The 20,875-nt window shown below is 40.1% G+C and overlaps 2 protein-coding genes and 1 long non-coding RNA gene across 3 annotated transcripts; 2 read left to right on the top strand and 1 right to left on the bottom strand.

The window, feature by feature from the left end:
- Positions 1–1,052: 1,052 nt before the first annotated feature.
- Positions 1,053–3,617, bottom strand: gatad1 (GATA zinc finger domain containing 1). Its single transcript, XM_023263017.3, has 5 exons — positions 3,438–3,617; positions 2,074–2,196; positions 1,933–1,992; positions 1,554–1,737; positions 1,053–1,472 (listed from the first exon to the last, which is right to left on the bottom strand). Exons 1-5 carry the CDS (start codon positions 3,615–3,617, stop codon positions 1,282–1,284), a joined length of 738 nt encoding a protein of 245 aa, XP_023118785.2. The 3' UTR covers positions 1,053–1,281.
- chrac1 (chromatin accessibility complex subunit 1) lies at positions 3,571–20,660 on the top strand. The gene is made up of 4 exons (XM_035944829.2): positions 3,571–3,709; positions 16,463–16,730; positions 16,858–16,984; positions 19,601–20,660. Exons 1-4 carry the CDS (start codon positions 3,672–3,674, stop codon positions 19,678–19,680), a joined length of 513 nt encoding a protein of 170 aa, XP_035800722.1. The 5' UTR covers positions 3,571–3,671; the 3' UTR covers positions 19,681–20,660.
- LOC129350708 (uncharacterized) lies at positions 8,300–11,665 on the top strand. Its single transcript, XR_008604191.1, has 2 exons — positions 8,300–9,102; positions 9,822–11,665. It is a non-coding gene; the product is annotated as an uncharacterized LOC129350708 (long non-coding RNA).
- Positions 20,661–20,875: the final 215 nt, after the last annotated feature.

The following is a 20,875-nucleotide window of genomic DNA, read 5'->3' as shown; positions in this document are numbered from 1 at the left end:
AATCTAATCTAGCTTTGTTGTGTTGTGAGAAAATTCTGGTGGGTCAATATGTAATTGAGGGACTTTGAAATTAATATATCTTGAATACATTTTTATTAAAAGTAAAAATATATGTTTTTTATGTTCATTATGATCATGTCTTTACAGATTCCGTAATTATTATGGAAGCAATCATTTATTAATAAAAAATGACTGGATATCACTGAAATGTCAACTAAATAACCGTCCCAGTTTAATAATAATCACCCTCTAATTAGCTAAACAATAGATAGATAGATAAAACCTTAATTGATTCTGCAGCGGGGAAATTTTGGCAATATATCAAATAACCATACGAATTTAATAACAACCACCTTCTAATTAGCTAAACAACCATAAAATGAACTTATTGCTTATTTTCTTCTCAATTGAACCATAAGTTACTAAATACGTACCATGCTACATTCAAAAAGTCTTGAAACTAGCGGCTGAGACTATAAACTCATTAGGAAAAAGATCACTGAGGCAACAGATCAAGTGAGAATGAGGTCCTTCTCTCACAGACTTCCATACAATGTCTTATGAAGTCGCCTCCTGCTGGCTGTCAGAAGGAATGCAGGTTTAAGCCACCGCATTGACTTCACTTTTCAGACCCAGATTGTCCTCCCTTTTTTATACAGTCTATGATGGAGAAACATGATGTGCAACAGAATATGGCAACTGCAACATGAAGTAGGAATGTTGTATGTTAAAACTTTTGAGATTGGTACAGACTGATGATCGCAATCTAACAGCATTATTCACGCAGGAGGCCTACTTACTTTTAGGATTATTCTGCACATCATCCTCACACAACTCAGATATAAATTTGTTGAACATCATCAAGAAGAAGCTGGAACAATAAGACACACCAGATCTGCTGCATCGTAAACTGCAGCATCTCTTTATGCACAATTATGAAACTTTAACTTTTATGCTGTTCATGTTATTGTAACTGTTCTAACATTATTGTATTGCAACAGCTTAATTCAGTCAAAATATAAAAACTGGAATAAGACTCACAGGCAAGCTGGGAAGTGAAAAAATGAGCATTTTGTTTAATACCAAATACAAAAGTAATATTTCAGTGTCACAGCCGTGGAAAGAATTTGTCGCACCTGTTTTCTTCTGTATCAAACTACGACTTGTCTTTACACTGGAGCGAAGGCTGTGGTTGACGACCACTGTTGTTTTCATTATCTTACATAAATGTACATTTATCTGTTTAAAAAAGTAACAGACTCAGTCCATATCACAGTCCTGTTAGCTGCTGCCACTGACAGACTCTTTGACAGTGAGGGCCGGTGTGGGTCCTATATGGGCCCAGATGTAGCCTTTTTCCGGCCGTATGGGGATGGTGGGGAACGGAGAGCTCCGTGATTTGAAGTATTCAGAGGGGGCGTGGCACACAAACTCCAGGTACTCCATCTTTCTTGGCAGATCCTCCTCTGGACCTGAGACAAAACACATGGTTGTTAAAGCTGAGTCTACTTTAAAACAAACTAAAATTATTTTAATTCTTAATAACTGCTCACCAACAATGTACGTCCCCGGATCAAACTGGTCCTTTGGGCTCGCCTGAGTGGGGATGAGCCAAGTCAGCGCTGCGCTCTTTTCACAGTATTGGTCCTGCACGAAGCCTCGGATCTGTGCATAGTACGGCTTCCTGTCTTCCTCATCTGTTACCTTGATCACATCTCCTGTTTGGTAGTAAACACCCTGTAAACAAAACATGACAATGGTTTGACTACTTCTCTCACATCCATCACAGGGGCTATGTTTTACCAAAACTGTGCTGCTATTAGATTAATAAACGCCAAAACCAGATCAGAACAATGTGGATTATTATACAATCATTTCTAATATGAAGCAAAACAATTTATTATGATTGCTTGGTAAGAATAAACAACATACCTTATAAAATACAGATTCTGATGTGATGATTGTTGCTACAGATTCAGGTGCTTTGATTGGCTAAAGAAAGAGATCATACACAGGTGTCAAATGCGTAAACTCACTAGGAAGGAAAAATTCTCAATTGCTTTGGTAACTTACATTTTTGAGTTTGAATATGTGTCTCCTGCCTTTTCCTTTTGTTGACACTTTCTTCTCAGATGCAGGAGCTTTGTACTTGGTGCTTCTCAGTCGTGCAGACCTCCTGTGGATCTCCTGTTTTGACTGGAGATAAACACATACACAGAACATTGTTCAGTCTACAAAATATCAGAAAAATATAGAGTTTTGGTTATTTCTGGTAACAAAACATACTCTATATCGAACCATTTAAAACTGAAACTAAAACACATTTCCATAGTTCTAAACCAAATATCAGTTAGCAATGGTGCTTCTACTGTCCTGGAATATTATTTTTTGCAAATTAAGCATCTGCAATATTTATACTTTCAGAGAACAATCAGATTTTTTTGCTGTGATAAGCAGAACCAGAAAAATCTCTTTAAAAAAAAAAAAAAAAAAAAAAAATACAGCAACAAAGGATGGATGCAACAGCGGTGTTAGGCCTGTTCGTCTGAAGCTTACCCCTAAATGTGTTTTTACATTAATCACTTCTAATCGAAAGTGACAATAATAAACAAAATTTGTCATTCAAATCACGCATTAAAGACAATGAAAACACTATAATATAGTTGATTGAAAATGTTGGGATATCATTTTACTGTGAGTAAAAGTCCAATCTTAAATACTGAAGTTTATTGTTTTTTGTCATGTCAATTAAGAAATTTTTTTTCTCAAAGGTGTATATCTTCAGTTGTGACTCTAGCATGTATATGGATGCTTTTCTGAAGCTATATAAAAAATGTGGCCTCCCTAATCAATAAAGTTGCTAAATATGGCAACAGATAGCTGAGTGAAAGTTAAAAAAAACTGTTTTGGATTTTGTAATAAGTTGCTGTAATTAGATAAGTTATCATTAGGCTATGGACAGAATTTCTAGTGTTTAATTTTTTAAATAAACACCACAAACAATAGGTGTGTTTGATTTTTATTAGTTATATATTTGTTGTATTGTGTAGTAATACCTGGCTGGTAAACTTTATGCCCTCACCACAAATCCCATCTTGTCTCCTGGACTGTTTAAATGGTCACTCACCCAAACTACAGTTAAATAAAATTTACCAAAAAAGGTATTTCGAAGGCTGTCCTTTACATATGACTCTAACTTTAAATATTCTCATAATAAAACTAATTTTAAGACACAGTTTAAGAACCACTGCTCTAAGTAACCTGCATTGACTGTGGTAAGGGTTAAACATATAAAGAAAGTAAGTGCACATTGTCTCATGTATTACATTTCTAATTTGAAAACGGTGCAACTATCAGTATAAACCCTAAAGATTTCTGGGCGAGTATCCCACAACAACCAGGCCGTGTGGAGGCAGCCTGTCCTCAGGGTGACCGACCTGCTTCCCCCCGCCATTGCTGGGCTGAGTGTTGGAGGACATGGAGGGTCCAGACGCTGCGCCGCTGCTGCTCTTCCCGGTGCAGTTGTTGCAGAGGATTTCTCCCTGGTTTCCTTTCTTCCACATGGAGGAAGAGTTGGTCTTGCAGACAGCGCAGCATGGTTTTAAACCCAGCGGCATCCTCAGCGCTCACAAAACGACGCCAGCGTACGACGAAATGAACGCAGCTCAACAATGAGACGAAACGAAACTGCTCCTGCTCACCGTTTAATGTAAGTTTCCGAAAAATGTGACTCCAAAAAATGACACCAACCAATGTGTCTTCTTCCTGCAGCACGTAGACTTTAGACTTCCTAATATGACATTAAAGTACTTGTGACATTGCTCAAATTAAATCGCAACCCGGATTGTTTATTTGTGTAGCGCCATTGCTAGCGCCACTGTTCTTCTTCGGCAGTTTCTCCTGAGAGAACGTCTTCTTCTGTGGTTGATATTGTGGCATCGCCGAAGTCAAACGCCACCAATAGACTGGAGGACACTGCGAAAAACTGAGAAGAAATTAAAGCTGCAAGCAGCGTTGGACGGGTCCTCGCATCCATGCTCGTCGTCGAATCCACGCACGTCCACCAGGTGGCGCTGCGACCGAGAGTGTATATTGGCCTATGGATGTGATCACGTCCGCACTCTGATGACACATAACATTTCAGGCAGATCGGACCATGTCCAGGCTAGTTATAGAGCTTTTCCTTCTATCCACCAGGTGGCGTTATGACTGTGGCTGTATTTCAGCATGTGAATGTCATCAGGGCTGGACTCTGATCATACATGTAAAGTTTGAGGCAGATTAGAGTATGTTTAGGGCAGTTACACAGCAGTTGATGTGTCATGTCGAAGCATCAAAGTTTGGGAGCCTGCCATGGCCACGCCCTCAGACTTTTGTGGAGCATTTTGATAACTTTTGATCACCCATGCCTGGAGTACATCCTGGCTGAATTTCATATCTGTCGGTGTTACCCTGTTTGAGTTGATAGCTTTTCAAAATGTCTAAAAATGACCCAAAATTGAAGGTTGGTGTTAAATTCTAGAAAGAAGAAGAAGATTAAAGAAAGAAAATACATAAAAAAGAAGCAATTAAATAAATGGGAAAAAGTTAAGACAATTAAACTTTTATAAAGTATGGGGGGAAAAAAGATGTAAGAAATTAAAGAATTGTATTTAATAAATAAACAGGAAATTTGTAAATAAGTGTTGTAGTCTTTTGCAGTTAATTGATGGATAGGCGTAGTGAGAGACAGCCAGACAATGGGGTAGAAATAAGAATGAGAACAACTAATATAGCACAGGGTTGCAAGCGGGAATCGAACCAGGGCCTCAGCATTGAGGACCAACTACATGTGTCAGTGGCTTAACCCGCAGAGCTATATGATCACACATGTTGGCTGTCAGCAAAGGTGTATCAATCCAATAGAAAGTCTAGGGGTAGGGTTCGGGTTACAGAGGAAGGTCCTGACAGTAGCAATGTACCAAAAACATGGATATAAAATTATACATTTTTTCATAATTTAATATTAAGTCACACTAGCCAAAAAATTCTTAGAATAAAGTTGGGGTTTTTCCTTCAGCCGTTGTGGTTGCACTGTACCTTTAGGTTATCTAGATCTACAACGGCTGAAGGAAAAACCACGGATTAATTTCTCAGAATATTCGGCTGCTTAGTATTAACATTAAAAATATTTATGTGTAATATTAATTACCCTATTTTTTTCATTACAACTGTAAGGACCTTCCTCTCCAACCCTAACCCTACCCCTTGACTTTCTATTGGATTAATACACGTTTTCAAGACCAGAACATGTGTGGTCATGTAGCTCTACGGGTTACGCCTGTGATGTTCAGGACTCATTCTTGTATTTTACACTCTCTGATGTTTTCTTTTCTTCATGTCTAGTGTGTGAATCATTTCTGGTTTGTCTCTTCAGTGTCTCATGTGGCCCTGCAGCTTCTCCTCCTCCACCTCCTCCTGAAGCCTTCATCTTCTTCATCATCAGCTGCTCAGTGACTCTGTTGGACGTCTCACCGTGTGGCAGCAGCTCAGGTCAGTGGTGAAGATCCTCTTTATCAGCTCCACACCCACAGACGTAGTGAACGCAGCGTCTGTTGTTGTGCTAATAAGAAGCTGCATCTGAGCAGCAGCAGCTCTGTTCACTCCAGCCTCAGTCACACATGGAGTCAGAGCAACACTCTGTCAGAGCTGATTCCTCAATGTTAGATCTGATTAATCTCTCTCTAGTAACAGGTTATGTACCACAGGCTTTTAAGGTTGCTGTAATCAAACCTTTACTTAAAAAGCCCACTCTAGATCCAGATGTTTTAGCCAACTATAGACCAGTTTCCAACCTCCCATTTCTCTCCAAAATTCTGGAAAGAACAGTTGCAAATCAATTATGTGAACATTTACAAAGGAATAGCTTGTTTGAAGAGTTTCAGTCAGGCTTCAGAGTGCATCATAGCACAGAAAACAGCTCTGGTGAAAGTTACTAATGACCTTCTCATAGCGTCAGATAATGGACTGGTCTCTATACTTATTTTATTGGACCTTAGTGCAGCATTCGATACAATCGACCACAAACTTTTATTACAGCGACTAGAACATTCTATTGGCATTAAAGGGACAGCACTGGACTGGTTTAAATCCTACTTATCAGACAGGTTCCAGTTTGTGCATGTCAACAATGACTCTTCTGAGCATACTAGGGTTAATCATGGAGTTCCTCAGGGTTCTGTCTTAGGACCAATACTGTTCACATTATACATGCTTCCCTTAGGCAACATTATTAGGAAGCACTGTATTAATTTCCATTGTTATGCTGACGACACTCAATTGTATTTATCTATGAAGCCAAATGAAACTAATCAGCTAGCTAGACTGCAAGATTGTCTTAAGGACATAAAGACCTGGATGACCTATAATTTCTTACTACTAAATTCAGACAAGACTGAAGTCATTGTATTTGGCCCCAAACATCTTAGAGAATTGCTTTCAAAGCATATAGCTACTCTGGATGGCATTACATTGGCCTCCAGTACTACTGTGAGGAACCTCGGTGTTATCTTTGACCAGGACATGTCCTTTAACTCGCACATAAAACAAATCTGTAGGACTTCCTTTTTCCACCTGAGAAATATTGTGAAAATCAGGAACATCCTGTCTCAGAGTGATGCAGAAAAACTAGTCCATGCATTTGTTACTTCTAGGCTTGACTACTGTAATTCCTTATTATCAGGTTGTCCCAATAGCTCTCTGAAACATCTACAGCTGATCCAAAATGCTGCAGCCAGAGTACTGACGGGAGTTAGCAAGAGAGATCATATTTCTCCTATATTGGATTCTCTTCATTGGCTTCCTGTTAAATCTAGAATAGAATTCAAAATCCTTCTTCTGACATATAAAGCTCTTAACAACCAATCTCCATCATATCTTAAAGACCTGATAGTACCATATTATCCTAGCAGAACTCTTCGCTCTCAGACTGCAGGCTTACTTGTTGTTCCTAGAATCTCTAAAAGTAGAATGGGAGGCAGAGCCTTCAGTTATCAGGCGCCTCTCCTGTGGAACCAGCTCCCAGTTTGGGTTCGGGAGGCGGACACCCTCTCTATTTTTAAGACCAGGCTTAAAACCTTCCTTTTCGACAAAGCTTATAGTTAGGGCTGACTGGGGGACCCTGACGGGGTATGCTTGTGTTTTCATTTGCACAACTGACTTCCCCTCTTGACGTCCCTTAGTTCTGCCCCTAGTTATGCTGCTATAGGCCTAGACTGCTGGGGAACCTCTCTTGATGCACTGAGCCCTTCTCTAACTACCTATGTATTTACTACATATACCATTATTGCATTACATTCACTCTGTTTCTTTCTGTGTCCTTTCTCCGAGTGTCCCTGGTCCCAGAGCTGGATGCTGGATGCTTCAGATGTGTGGCTGTGTTTTATGGTCCTTGTGTCCCACCCCCCCACCTCTCTATCTCTACCCCTCTATCTCTACCTCTACCCCTCTATCTCTACCTTTCTACCTCTTCTGTCCCTCTCAACCCGCCCAGCCAGCAGGCAGATGGGTCCCCCCACATTAGAGCCGGGTTCTGCTCGAGGTTTTTTTCCCTGTTAAAAGGGTGTTTTCCTTGCCACTGTCGCCTTTTGGCTTGCTCTGGGGGTCAGGCATATGGGTTCTGTAAAGCGTCTCGAGACAATTTGACTGTAATTGGCGCTATATAAATAAAATTGAATTGAAAATTGAATTGAACTGAGAGCTCTCAGCAGTTTTCTACCCATTTAAGAACAGGACAAACCGAACAAGCTTTTGTATCGATTTGTCCACAATTTCCTCTCATGTGTCCATTTTAAGGAGTTTGCAGTCAACCAAGGCCGACTCAGAATCACTCCCACCGGGAAGATCTGTGAAGGAAGGTCCACCCGGCTGGTCCAGAAGCTCCGGTCCAGCAGAGCAGCATCAGGATGGAGACGTAACCGGGTGAGTTAACTAGAGAGGCGACACATTCACATAGAAAATCCAACAATTCCTTCTGTTTTTACAGTTTGTGACTCTGGTAAATGGTGTCATTTTTCAAAGCTGGTGGGTTTTGGGCTTCACAGATTGAACCTAAATGCTTTTCTTAAACAAACTGCTGAGCTGCTGCACAGTGAAATGTTTGAGTGGAGCTCAGGATGAAAGCATCAGAGCTGTTTTACATGTTTTTATGTTCAGCTAATATCATTTCCTCTGGACAATGTTTGTGGTGTTAGAAGTGGACGTTTGTAGGGAGTTTTCAGTTGTAATACTTAAATGCATAAATATTTGCAGTGGTGGTTTCACTGCAAGCATCTACTGATGTCACCAGTGAAGTAAATAAAAACAGCATTTGTTGAACTTTACGCCTCTCAGTGTCTGCAGTTAGTTTAGCTGAATCAATGCAAAGATATTTCTATTTTTCTACATGACAGGAATGTCAGTGAAATCCAAATGCTAAGAATAAACAAGTGATCTGCCTGGTCACAGATCCCACTTTAATCCAAAATAAAGACTTTGCAAGGAAATGAACTTGAAATATGAGCCACCAGTAAGTTGTGATCAGACAGAAGGGCCTGTATTTTATCTTTGGAGAAGTTTAACATGTAAGTTTGTGCAGCTGATCAGTGGTGAGGCCTGTGGATGACTGGAGATGTGTGTGGACACTTAGACGAAGCAGCAAATGTGTTGAAAATGAGTTGTCTTCTCAGAGTCTTGAAGATGTTTTGTCAGAGCTAAGAAAGAAGTAAGAGATCCTGCAGGTGATTGTTGAGTGGTGTTGAGGAATTTGAATGTAGAGGAATAGCAAAGAGATTTTGAAGATATTTAAGCCATAAGTTGTATTTTATTTGTTTGCTGTTCTCTCCCATTTGTAGTGAAGAGAAGTGATTTGACATGAAGAATGTGATTTGTGTGGCTTTGAAATTGTGTTAAAATGTAAAAATGAGTGATGAGGAGAAGAGTGTGACTTTTTAGTATTGTGTTTTTTAGCGTGTTCTTTAAAAGTTGTAGGTAGATTATCTTCTTTTTTTGATTTTGTGGATTGTTTTTTTTTCTTTCAGTGTTGATGTCACCTCCTTGACGAATAGAAGAAAAGCCTGTATTTGGGTATGTAGGACTGGTAGTCCAGAGGTAGTGGTGGTGGTTTGGAACCTGGAGAGTGCAGGTTTGATCCCCCACCCTGCTCAAGCTTTTTTTTTTTTTTACATTTGGGCAAAATTTGCCAAAAATCTGCCTTCGTGCCTTCGTGCCTTCGTGCCTTCGTGCCTTCGTGCCTTCGTGCCTTCGTGCCTTCGTGCCTTCGTGCCTTCGTGCCTTCGTGCCTTCGTGCCTTCGTGCCTTCGTGCCTTCGTGCCTTCGTGCCTTCGTGCCTTCGTGCCTTCGTGCCTTCGTGCCTTCGTGCCTTCGTGCCTTCGTGCCTTCGTGCCTTCGTGCCTTCGTGCCTTCGTGCCTTCGTGCCTTCGTGCCTTCGTGCCTTCGTGCCTTCGTGCCTTCGTGCCTTCGTGCCTTCGTGCCTTCGTGCCTTCGTGCCTTCGTGCCTTCGTGCCTTCGTGCCTTCGTGCCTTCGTGCCTTCGTGCCTTCGTGCCTTCGTGCCTTCGTGCCTTCGTGCCTTCGTGCCTTCGTGCCTTCGTGCCTTCGTGCCTTCGTGCCTTCGTGCCTTCGTGCCTTCGTGCCTTCGTGCCTTCGTGCCTTCGTGCCTTCGTGCCTTCGTGCCTTCGTGCCTTCGTGCCTTCGTGCCTTCGTGCCTTCGTGCCTTCGTGCCTTCGTGCCTTCGTGCCTTCGTGCCTTGCTTATGTGTAAATCTCCTTGTTTTCCTTTTTTCCAGGATCCATCCTTGAAGTCCAGTCCAGTCCAGTCCAGTGACACTCCACAGCGGGGATTCGAACCGTGACCATCCACATGACAGACACACACCCTCTGTGTGAGCTATCTGTCACACAAGGTCCCTGGTGGAGTTTGTTATAATGATGGTTGCAAGAGGTTGTCATGCAGCCAAAGTGTAAAAAGAGCCTTGAGCTGGATTCAAACCAAGGACCTCCTGGATGAGAAGCAGATAACTTACCACTGCGCTATCCTTCCTACTGGGTGTAGCTGTTAGTTTTCATAAATGATGGTACACAAAAGTATTAAGGAAGTGAAGATAATAAAGGTACTAAGGTACCGGGGAGGAAAAAAAACTTACCTCTACACCACCTGTCCTACAAGATGTTGCTCTAACTTTGCTTAAATGATGCTATCAATTAGTACTGGCGCAACCAAACGACAAATAAAAGGTGTGAGTGGAGATCTGAATCATGTGAGGTTTGTTTCTGAGACTGAATACACCCAATCTCATCTGATCTGCAAAGCTAAGCAGGGTTGGGCCTGGTTAGTATTTGGATGGGAGACTACCTGGGAATACCAGGTGCTGTAAGCTTTTTACTTCTCCTCACAACCTGAACAACACACTGCTAGCGACAGCTATCAACTAAAACCTCTTGGTTTCTTTATTATACACTCTATGAGGTGGATAAGCTGCAGCTCATGCTGATTTATTGCTGCTTCTGGTTGGAGCCAAAGAACAAAGGCTTCACCTGTTGGAGCAGCTGATGTCCTGCAGCCTCTTCACCACAGAAAGCCTCTGACAGCTTCAATTCTTTACACTCTGACTGCAAGACACCAATCACATAGGAACATTTACATGTATGGAACAAAGAGCTGAGCTGACACTCAACATGTGTTTGAGCATTTATTGATAAAGACATTCAAACATGTCTAGAGATAGAACACCAACGCACGGTGTAAGAAAGGTCAGAACAGACTTCACCTGCTCAGGAAACTGAGGTCCTTCGTGGTGCAGGGAGCAATTCTGAGGACCTTTTATGGTTGTGTGGTGGTATCAGCCATCCTGTTAGGAGTGGTCTGCTGGAGCAGCAGCATCACGGCTGCAGACAGGAAGAGACTAAAGAAACTGGTTAAGAAAGCAAGCTCTGTCCTGGGCTGGTGGTAGACAGGAGGATGATGACAAAGCTGTTGTCTATCATGGAGGACATCTCCCACCCCCTGCAGGAAACAGGACCATCACCGGCAGCTCCTTCAGGGACAGACTGCTTCACCCACGATGTTTGAAGGACATCCTTCCTTCCTGCAGCAGTCAGACTGTGTTCAATCAAGCCTGCTCCCAGTAGTTCAGATCACCCATGAAGTAACTGCAATAAAATGTAAATAAGTCAATATGTGCAATTTCACAGGGTTTTTTTTTTTACAAGCATTTCTATTTCTTCTCTAAGGAGAAAGCATCTATTTATATCTGTGAGTGCTGCTTTTTTTTTTTTTTTAAACTTTTTTTCCTATCTGCTACTGCCACACTGAAAATTTCCCCACTGCAGGATCTACCTATCCATCCAGCTATCTATGGTCCATCTACCTCCCTACCTATCTATCCATCCATCCATCCATCCATCCATCTCTCTCACAGATGTGGGGGTTGATTCACCTGTTCTCAATCACCTTAATCCACGAAGGCCCGGTTCTTCATTCTTCCGCTCTCTGCCAGACCACAGACTTTGAAACCAGAACCTTTCTCCTACAATTAGTCTGGTTTCCCCTTTTTGTTTTCACCTTGGTTTAGTTATCCTTTCTGTGTTGGTTTTAGTTTCATTCGTTAAATAAACTCCTTGTAATCTTTGACCTGTGTCTGCAGATGTCCTGTGACACCAATGATCCCATCTGATATTTAGCATGTTTTCAATTATTGGTCCCATTTCTTAAAAAAAAAAAAAAAAAAAAAAAAAGCCCCCTGAAATCTGATCAGATAAATGAATGTGAAACTACTTTGGGTCTGCTGCAGCTGCCTCCCTCTGATCTTGTTCCTGCCCACAGCACAATCTGATCAGTGAAACACTTAAGGACAACTTCAGCATGTAAAACATAAATAAGCAAAGGCTGCAACTCGTGATTATTTTAATTTTAACTTAACTTTATGTGCTGTTCAAAAACTTTATTTTTTCTGCAAATGTGTAGTGATTCCAAATCTTGGTTATTGATCTCCTTGATTACAAAAAAAATCTGTATCGACCCGGAAAAAAAACAAACATGTCAGGCACCCTATGATGTTAACTGTTTGCCTGAATGTTTTTGTTTAAAATCCTCAGTAATAACCTTTGACTGGTTGCTCTTAACCCTGTAAAACTCACTGCTGCAAAAATACAACATCAGCTTATTTTTTAATTACTATTTTCTATTATATATATCTGAAATAAACCCTAATCTGTGGGTCTGACAGCAGCGTGAGGTCAAAGAAGCTGCCATCAGCTGCTGCACTTCTGTCCGTCCAGCAGATGGAGCCATGGAGCTGCAGTCAAGTGAAGAGCAGCACAAGGCAACCACCACTTCATCCACTGACGCATTCAATTTGACTGACGCTAATGTTTTATTGACTTCCAACCACTAAACCAATATGATCACTGATGCACTGAGCTGAAGAAGTAATGTTACATTTCAAACATAACTGGGGAAATAACCGAAACTTCTTCCTTAGGAAAGGAGAAAGTATAAGAGTATAAAGGCAGTGCAAGAATAAATAAGAAAAAAACGGTGCAAAAATTGCCCATAGCATTATATACAGATGACTTTATTCTTAAAAAAAAAAACAACAAACATGTAGAAGACTATATACAGAGGATCAGGTTTCAGGTATAGATAGATCGACAGATGAATCCTTACTGTGAAAATATTTAAAGACATTGAACATTGTGCAATATAAGGTCAGTCAGCAGCCTCAGTTCATGCACCAAGAAAACTTTTATGCATTTTTTAAAAATAAATTTTCTCCATTTACAAGGCAGGGAGATAACTGAAACTTCTTCCTTAATAGTTCCTGTTTAGTTTGTATGCTGTGGTGTCAGGATTACTACACGTGGAAATGAATATCAAATTAAAATCATTTCCATATCTTGACAAGTTGTTGCGATCAAAAAGTAAACTAAAGCTGCAAGCAGCGTTGGACGGGTCCTCGCATCCTTGCTGGTCGGCGAATCCACGCACATCCACCAGGTGGCGCTGCGACCGAGAGTGCATGTCGGCCTATGGATGCGATGAGGGCTGGACTCTGATCACACGTGCAAAATTTCAGGCAGATTGGAGCATATTCAGGCTACTTCTAGAGCTTTTCCTGTCCATCCACCAGGTGGCGCTGCGACCGAGAGTTTATATTGGCCTATGGATGTGATCAGGGTCAGACTCTGATCACACGTAAAATTTCAGGCAGATCGGACCATGTCCAGGCTAGTTATAGAGCATTTCCTTCCAACCACCAGGTGGCGCTGCGACCGAGAGTTTATGTCGGCCTATGGATGTGATCAGGACTGGACTCTGATCACACCTGTAAAGTTTGAGGCAGATTGGAGCATGTTTAGGGCAGTTACACAGCAGTTGATGTTTCATGGCGAAGCATCAAAATTCACGAGGGCGCCATGGCCACGCCCTCAGACTTAAGGTGAGCATTTTGATAACTTTTGATCACCCATGCCTGGACTACATCCTGGCCGAATTTCAGCTCTCTCGGTGTTACCCTATGTGAGTTTATAGCTTTTGAAAATGTACAAAAATGACCCAAAATCGTCAAAACGTATGACATATAATTCAAAATGGCCGACTTCCTGTTGGGTTTTGGGCATGGCTGTCAATTACATTTTGGTGTGTCTTGACGAGTTACATATGCCTACCAAGTTTCATAATTCTAGGTGACACGTACTGGCCGTAGTAAATGTTTGAAATTTTCCAGGTGGCGCTATGGAGCCATTTTGCCAAACACATGTGCAGTTTCCCTAAAATCTGAAATGGGTTGCCGGTCCAGATATGTGTGGTAATTTTGGCGAGCATTTGAGCATTTTTAACCTGTCAAAAAGTACTTTGTTTATTCCGGCAACGATACGTTGCCACGGCAACAGCGTTTTATGAATCGTCAAAATCTTCACACTGTGCCATCGTCAATGTGTGGTCACTCACCCGACCAATTTTCAGAATTATATGACAAAGTATCAGGCAATGGCACGTGCAAATGTAATGACAATTTCTTCCTGTTGCCAATAGGTGGCGCTATGAGTATTTCTAAATTTATGAATGTGGATGTGTTCAGAACCGGACTGGTGTCGATCACATCAAGTTTGGTCCGGATTGGATCATTTCCAGCTGAGATATTAATAATTCAATTTTTATGGCGAGAAATCGAAATTCGCCGCAATGCCACAGACACGCCCCTTGACGACGAGTCACCATTTTCTTTGGAAATCATCATCAATGTGTTCAGGCTTATGTTACCACATTTGAGGTGAATCTGATCAACGTGCTAAGAATAGTACATCAAAGTGTGAAAAATGTCAATTTCCTGCTACCACAAGGTGGCGCTATGACTGTGAATGTATATAACCACATGGATATTGTCAGGGCTGGACATTGATCACACATGTCAAATTTCAGGCAGATTGGACCATGTACAGCTGAGTTAGACACCACTTCCTGTTTCATGGCGAAGGATCCATTTTTTTGGGAGTCGCCATGGCCACGCCCTTTGAAATGAAATGAACATTTTGATAATTTTTCATCAGGTCGCGGGTTTGCATATATTGGCCAAATTTGACGTCTGTCGGACTTATCCCCGATGAGTTATTAATTTTGAAAAATTTACAGCTAATTCAAGATGGCCGACTTCCTGTTGGTGTTAGGGCGTGGTCATGATTGACTTTTTTGGGTTTCCTGATGTGCTGAATATGCATACAAAATTTTGTAGCTGTACATGAAACATCGTGCAAGTTGGCCTAATGACCAAAATTTCAATTTTCCAGGGGGCGCTATGGAGCCATTTTGCCACACACATGCGCAACTCCCATAAAATATCAAATTTTTCGCGAGGCCTGATGAGCATGCCACGTTTGATGCGTTTTGGGATATGATAAGGCCGCCAAAAAGGCAATTCAAAAGTCCGGAAAAGAATAATAATAATAATAATAATAATAATAATAATAATAATAATAATAATAATAATAATAATAATAATAATAATAATAATAATAATAAATAATTCCTTGCATTCCAATAGGGTCTTCGCACCATTCGGTGCTCGGACCCTAATAAGAAACCCTTGCATTCCAATAGGGTCTTCGCACCGTTGGTGCTCGGACCCTAATAATTCCTTGCATTCCAATAGGGTCTTCGCACCATTCGGTGCTCGGACCCTAAAAACATCTCCGCTATAATAATTCTATTCTATTCTATTCTATTCTATTCTATTCTATTCTATTCTATTCTATTCTATTCTATTCTATTCTATTCTATTATTATTTTGATCTAATTATTTTGCCATGCGCTTTGTTTTGTGAGAGTGTTGCATTGGGTTTATTATGGCTTGATAAAATCACAAAACTGAATAAGGCTTGCTCTGGAGGTTCAGGCATATGGGTTCTGTAAAGCATCTTGAGACAATTTGACCTGTGATTGGCGCTACATAAATAAAATTGAATTGAACTGAATTGATTATTACTTGAGTTGGACTGATTGGTGTTGGATTTTTTTGACGCAAATACCCTCTCTTTGCAATTTCAGTTGTAAACACATTTTCTTCCTTCCATGCAAAATGGAGTGAATTTGTAAACTGTAATGCAAACTTTTTAGATTTTATGTGTGTGACAATGGGGTGATGGAGAGTGCAGTCTAACTTGTCAGTACATAATGTGTGTGTGTGTGCACAGGGGAAACAATGAAAGATGAAAAAATACACGCTGATATGCACTGAATTTTGTGCACAGAGTGATTTTTTTTAATGTTGAATATAATCTTTTCAATTTGTCCCCTTATGGTTATTGTCTTTATTACCAGTATTGGTGCTTTAACTGGAAGCAGTTGCTTGCAAACAAACATTTAACCCTCCTGTCGTCCTGCGGATCAAAATTGAGCCGTTTTAAAGTTTGAAAATGTGGAAAAAATATATTTTCAAAGTGAAAACTTCCACATTTTCAACATTTTTGGGAAATTTTTCATTTTTTGTTGCCAAAAAAAAGAAATGCAAAAAAAAAGTTTCTTTAAGAACATTCGGATAAAAGTCAACCAAAATCCAGTGAATTTCGCTAGTTTACAACTAAAGAAAATAATAGAACTTTTACTGATATATATGGAATAACTTTAGATATTTTTAGGATTTTTTGGAAGATTTTTATTTATTTTTTGAAAATATTTACATTTTTTTCAAAATTTTTTATTTCTTGCCAATTTTGGGGATTTTTCTTTTAAACAAAGCTTTTAAGGGAAATTTTTAAGGAATTTTTGGAATTTTGTTCCTGAAGATTTTGCACATTTTTATAAGTTTGTGGATTTTTTTGCTGAGTTTTGGGATTTTTTTCAGACAAGGGAACAACTTTTTTTGGTGCCAGTAAATGAGGACAACAGGACGGTTAACTGAGTTTCTCAGATGAGGCTCCTCCTGTCCGGCAGGTGTCGCTGCTGCAGTGAAAAAGCCGCCAAACGTCGTCAACACGAAGAAGAAAACGCGTCACCGTTCAAAACAATACTTGAGGTTCCGGCTGTCTGGCGCCGCGTCCTCATGAAGATGTCCCAAAATACTCCCGACAAAGACGAGCAAACGTCGAGCACTAAGAAGAACATCTCGCTACCCATCTCCAGGGTGAGGCTGATCATGAAGAGCTCCCCGGACGTGTCCAGCATCAACCAGGACGCTCTGTTTCTCACCACCAAGGCGACGGTGAGCCGCTAAACCGCCGCTTCGCTTAGCTACTAGCAGGGATTAGCACCGTTAGCTCCTCCGTTAGCTGTGAGTGTTTCTGTTGAATTAAGCTGCGGGTTTGCTGACTTTTCTCGTGTCGTTGAAGGAGCTGTTCGTCCAGCATCTGGCCCTGTCCTCGTTCAACAACGGCTCCGGGAAGGAAACCAACAGTCTGTCGTACAGCGACCTGGCGACCACCGCGGAGGAGACCGAGACCTTCCACTTCCTCACAGGTGAGACGGACACCTGCAGGGACAGACAGCAAACTGAACTGCTGCTCATCCTCTGAAACTAAACTGTGGCCATAGTATATAATACATGTTATAGTAATATCTGTTTTTATACAGCACTTGCAGAATCAGAGGTTTACAAAGTATTTTTGACTGACAGAACAAAAGCGTGATATCCAGAAGTCAGCATAATAACCATTAAGATACATTTAAAACTAAAACTGCAAAATTCACAGTATCAAGATGCAAGCAAACAACGGATATATTTCACTCTCACCACATTTAAACCCGTGCATCATGATGATTTTGTTCATTTAAAAAGCTTCAAGTTCTCTACATATATAGGAATCTCTGCAATATCAGTATTTATATATCAGTATTTCTACTCTTGGGAAAATCTGTTGTACTGTCACACATGCTGCTGTAACACTAAATCCCAGCTTCGAGATTGATAAGGCTTTTCTTAGAATAATGAAAGCAATAAAACATTAATGATTACTTCAAGTCAGTATCTTTTATATAACACGTTGAAAAACAACAGCCTTTGAGTATGTATTCCAGTAAAGAAATCAGACAGGTGTTAGAAGTTTAAATAAAAAGGGTAAGACCCAACAGTATTTTATTAAATATAAATTCACCCAAATATTACAGTTAAAGCCAACAATATTATTAAGTATGCTAATTTACATGACTAATTAATAATCTTAGCTAGTCATGTCATTTTTTTCAGATTCAACTCTGTTGGCCAAGTATGTGAACACATATGATGAATTTGTGTTTTGTTTCCTTTCAGAGTACTTACAGAGCATCAGACTTGAGCATTTAAACAAGGGCAACAGGTTCCAGTGCTATGCAAAACGATATGTTTAAAAGAGCACATTTTAAGTTAACCTGAGTTTTTAGTGCAAATTTTCAGTGAACCAAAGTTCAGTGCTGATACAGTTATTAGCCATAAATACAGTTATTGACCCCTTATGTACATGAGGTAGGTGGACAATAGTGCAGTACAGCATAGAGCGCCATTTCTGGGATACTATATAAACATGCATGTGTTAATATTGTAGAGTCCTGACCTTAATATTTACAGTTAAGATCCTACAAAATTGTACTTGGAAAGCACAATAAATCTGAAGATGCTCGATGAGAAGCGTATTGGCCTCAGTGTAGAGGAAACCATGCAGTTGCAGAGCCAGAGCAACAAAGAATAAGAGAAAAGCACAAACTATAGCAGCAATAAGCAATCAAAAGCTTAATAAGGCATGAAGAGACAACATAGAAGTGAGTAAAATAAATGTGGGTTTAAGAAGTGTTTTAAAAGAAGTCCCATATTCTTGTAGGCTTTATCTCCTGCGGCATTTCCTAACCTGAGGGGTCCTGATGGCAAGAGCACGGTCTCCTTTAGATATAAACCTCGATTTCTGGAAGCAGGATATCAGTCCTCCTCAGTATTTAGAACACGTGCATTTGGCTTCCCCTCAAAAAACATTAAAGAAGCAAAGAACTTTTTTTATTTCAACAACCTCATGCTGCTCAAATCTGCAGAATCTGTTACCCAAGAACCACTGGGACGATTCAAGAAATGAACACTGCCCATATCAACATAGACTGGTCATTTCTATACATAGCATGCTGAAAAATAAACCCAAGGGCTGTACTATGAAGCATGCTCGACATGGCCAGGCTTTCTTTCTTAACCTAAAACCCCATTCAAAAGTAATGAGTATCACTGTGGTGGTTATCTACTTTGTTTGTGAACTCAGTTGTTCTTCAGGCTCAGTGCACACATCCATTAAAGAGGATGTTTTACGGCTCATTTGACTCTTCTTCCACACAAAATGGACCGATCATGTGCCACCTACTTCATCCAGGGAACCAGGCTGTTATAATGGAGAGCTGTGTTGAATATAAAACTTAATTATCTTACCACTAAGTCCAGCCGCTTATTTCTAATGTGACAGCTGCACATTAGAGCTCATTGACTTTAAATGCCATACATTCAAACAATATATGAAGAAGTACATTTAGGTCTGTTCCATTATGAAGGATAATTGAAAATCACTTAAATTTTTAAGTGCAAAAGAGACCCAGCAGCAAATCATTACCAAACATGAAACCATATTTATGCATCATCTGCCTAATAAATCGATATTGCTGTTAATGCTGTCATTTTTTCCCTTCTTAATCATTTTAAATACTCAGTTTTTATCTACAGGCCAAAAGTCTTACAACCAAATATTAGTGAAGAAACAAACTGGTACATTTTAAGGTAAAATGTGAAATAGTTTAAACAATAGTCAACAAGTAGTCTGCTGAAGAAAACAAATTTTTACTGTGTTGCCGGATGTTGTCTTGCCATGAGCTAAAACCACCTGAAGGTTTCTGTAACTCTCAGTATCACTGTCTTAGCTAGGACTCCAAGATTTATTTCTACAACCACACATCCTACATGGAAACAGTTTCATTGCGCATCATTGCTTAATACGTTCTTCCAGTCAAAATGCACCAAGTATTTTTGCTTTTTTAGCAATAAGCATGAAACTGGATGTTTCACAAGCAGAGGCCGAGCACTGAATCTAGTATTGACTTTGACTCGGTGTAATGTTTTCTTTACTCTGACAGATATCCTGCCTAAGAAGATCTTGGCTCGGGATTACCTCAAGTCTTTGGAGCAAATGCAAGAAGAGGAAGGTGATTTTTAAAAAAAGAGGAAAGCTGGATGAATTTCCCGTCTGTACGGATGTTATCACGTGTAGTCGTCCTGCCTGTCATCGAGAGTAAAGGGGCTGGCACAAGAGACGCTTTGAACTTTCTCAGTGCTTTTAAACGCACTGACAGAGTTCATCTGTAGGGCTTTTGGAAAGAGTTAGAGGACACGGAGCTGAAAGTAAAACCCACATGGGATTGATGTGAAATCAAATGAAGACTGAAAGATAAACTTTAACCACAGCAACACAGAGAGTCTTAAAAGAATGTAGAAGTTTTACCATACGTCTATGATAAATAACATAATGCCAACAAACTAAATTTCTAACCATGACCCCAAAAAGCAGGTTTTTGGCTTAATTGATTACCTCTACATAGGCATATTTTTGAAAGTAGTGTTATTATTTTACACATCAGAATGAGCTTTTGGCCCATGTGCCAAGACTGAAGGTTTTCTGTTTGCAAAGTCTTACATTTTATGCTTATTTTACATGCACCACCATCAGGAAAAGTGAAATGAGCTCACTCCATGCGAAAGACCAAGACATGGCAATCCATTCCACACAGCTGCAGCACAGATGTCTCAGCTCCTGACTTACTATTGCCTTTAAAACACAACTGAGGGAAGTCTTTATTTTGGGGCCATTGTCAAGCATTGATTTCAAAGCAAAATGTGCCGTTAGTGATAAGTTACGCATGATACTGTAGATTTTTTGAAAACGATACGGTCATGTTTTGAACTCTGAGTAGATCACAATAAATACTTGAAAATTGTCAGAGCTAATCAAAATACAAATACCTCTCTTTTTCCAGCATAACTACAAAATAACTGCTGTTTTTCCAAATGAAACATTCACACTCAGCCTAATAGATGTGAATATTTAACGTGTATACAGTGTAGAAGGCATCCTCCTTGTGTATTTACAAATTTGTGGCTTAGATTTGATATTAAAATAAAGATTCATGCTGTATGACATTTATTTGGCACCGAATGCTTCTTATATCCTGAAGAGACATATGTGGAAGTACAGTTCATGAACTCTGAATGGGGTGTCAAACAACTCACTTATTCTCTTCCGAACTTCACAAGTGTCTTTCAGTTTTACTAGAGGTTTAATATGACTATGAAACCCCCACACGGAACATGCTTGCAAACAAAAACTTGATTTAACAGTCATATATTCATCAAAA

This window comes from Amphiprion ocellaris, chromosome 15 (assembly GCF_022539595.1).
Source record: "Amphiprion ocellaris isolate individual 3 ecotype Okinawa chromosome 15, ASM2253959v1, whole genome shotgun sequence".
Taxonomy (NCBI): Eukaryota; Metazoa; Chordata; class Actinopteri; family Pomacentridae; genus Amphiprion; species Amphiprion ocellaris.
This window is presented reverse-complemented; position numbering and strand designations above follow the sequence as displayed.

Coding starts and splice junctions, on each gene's coding strand:
- chrac1 (XM_035944829.2), top strand. CDS start 3,672: ATGAGACGAAACGAAACTGCTCCTGCTCACCGTTTAAT. Junction 3,710..16,462: donor GCTCCTGCTCACCGTTTAAT/GTAAGTTTCCGA, acceptor CCTGTCCGGCAG/GTGTCGCTGCTGCAGTGAAA. Junction 16,985..19,600: donor GACCTTCCACTTCCTCACAG/GTGAGACGGACA, acceptor TTACTCTGACAG/ATATCCTGCCTAAGAAGATC.
- gatad1 (XM_023263017.3), bottom strand. CDS start 3,617: ATGCCGCTGGGTTTAAAACCATGCTGCGCTGTCTGCAAGACCAACTCT. Junction 2,197..3,437: donor GCAATGGCGGGGGGAAGCAG/GTCGGTCACCCT, acceptor GTTTATCTCCAG/TCAAAACAGGAGATCCACAG. Junction 1,993..2,073: donor ACATATTCAAACTCAAAAAT/GTAAGTTACCAA, acceptor CTCTTTCTTTAG/CCAATCAAAGCACCTGAATC.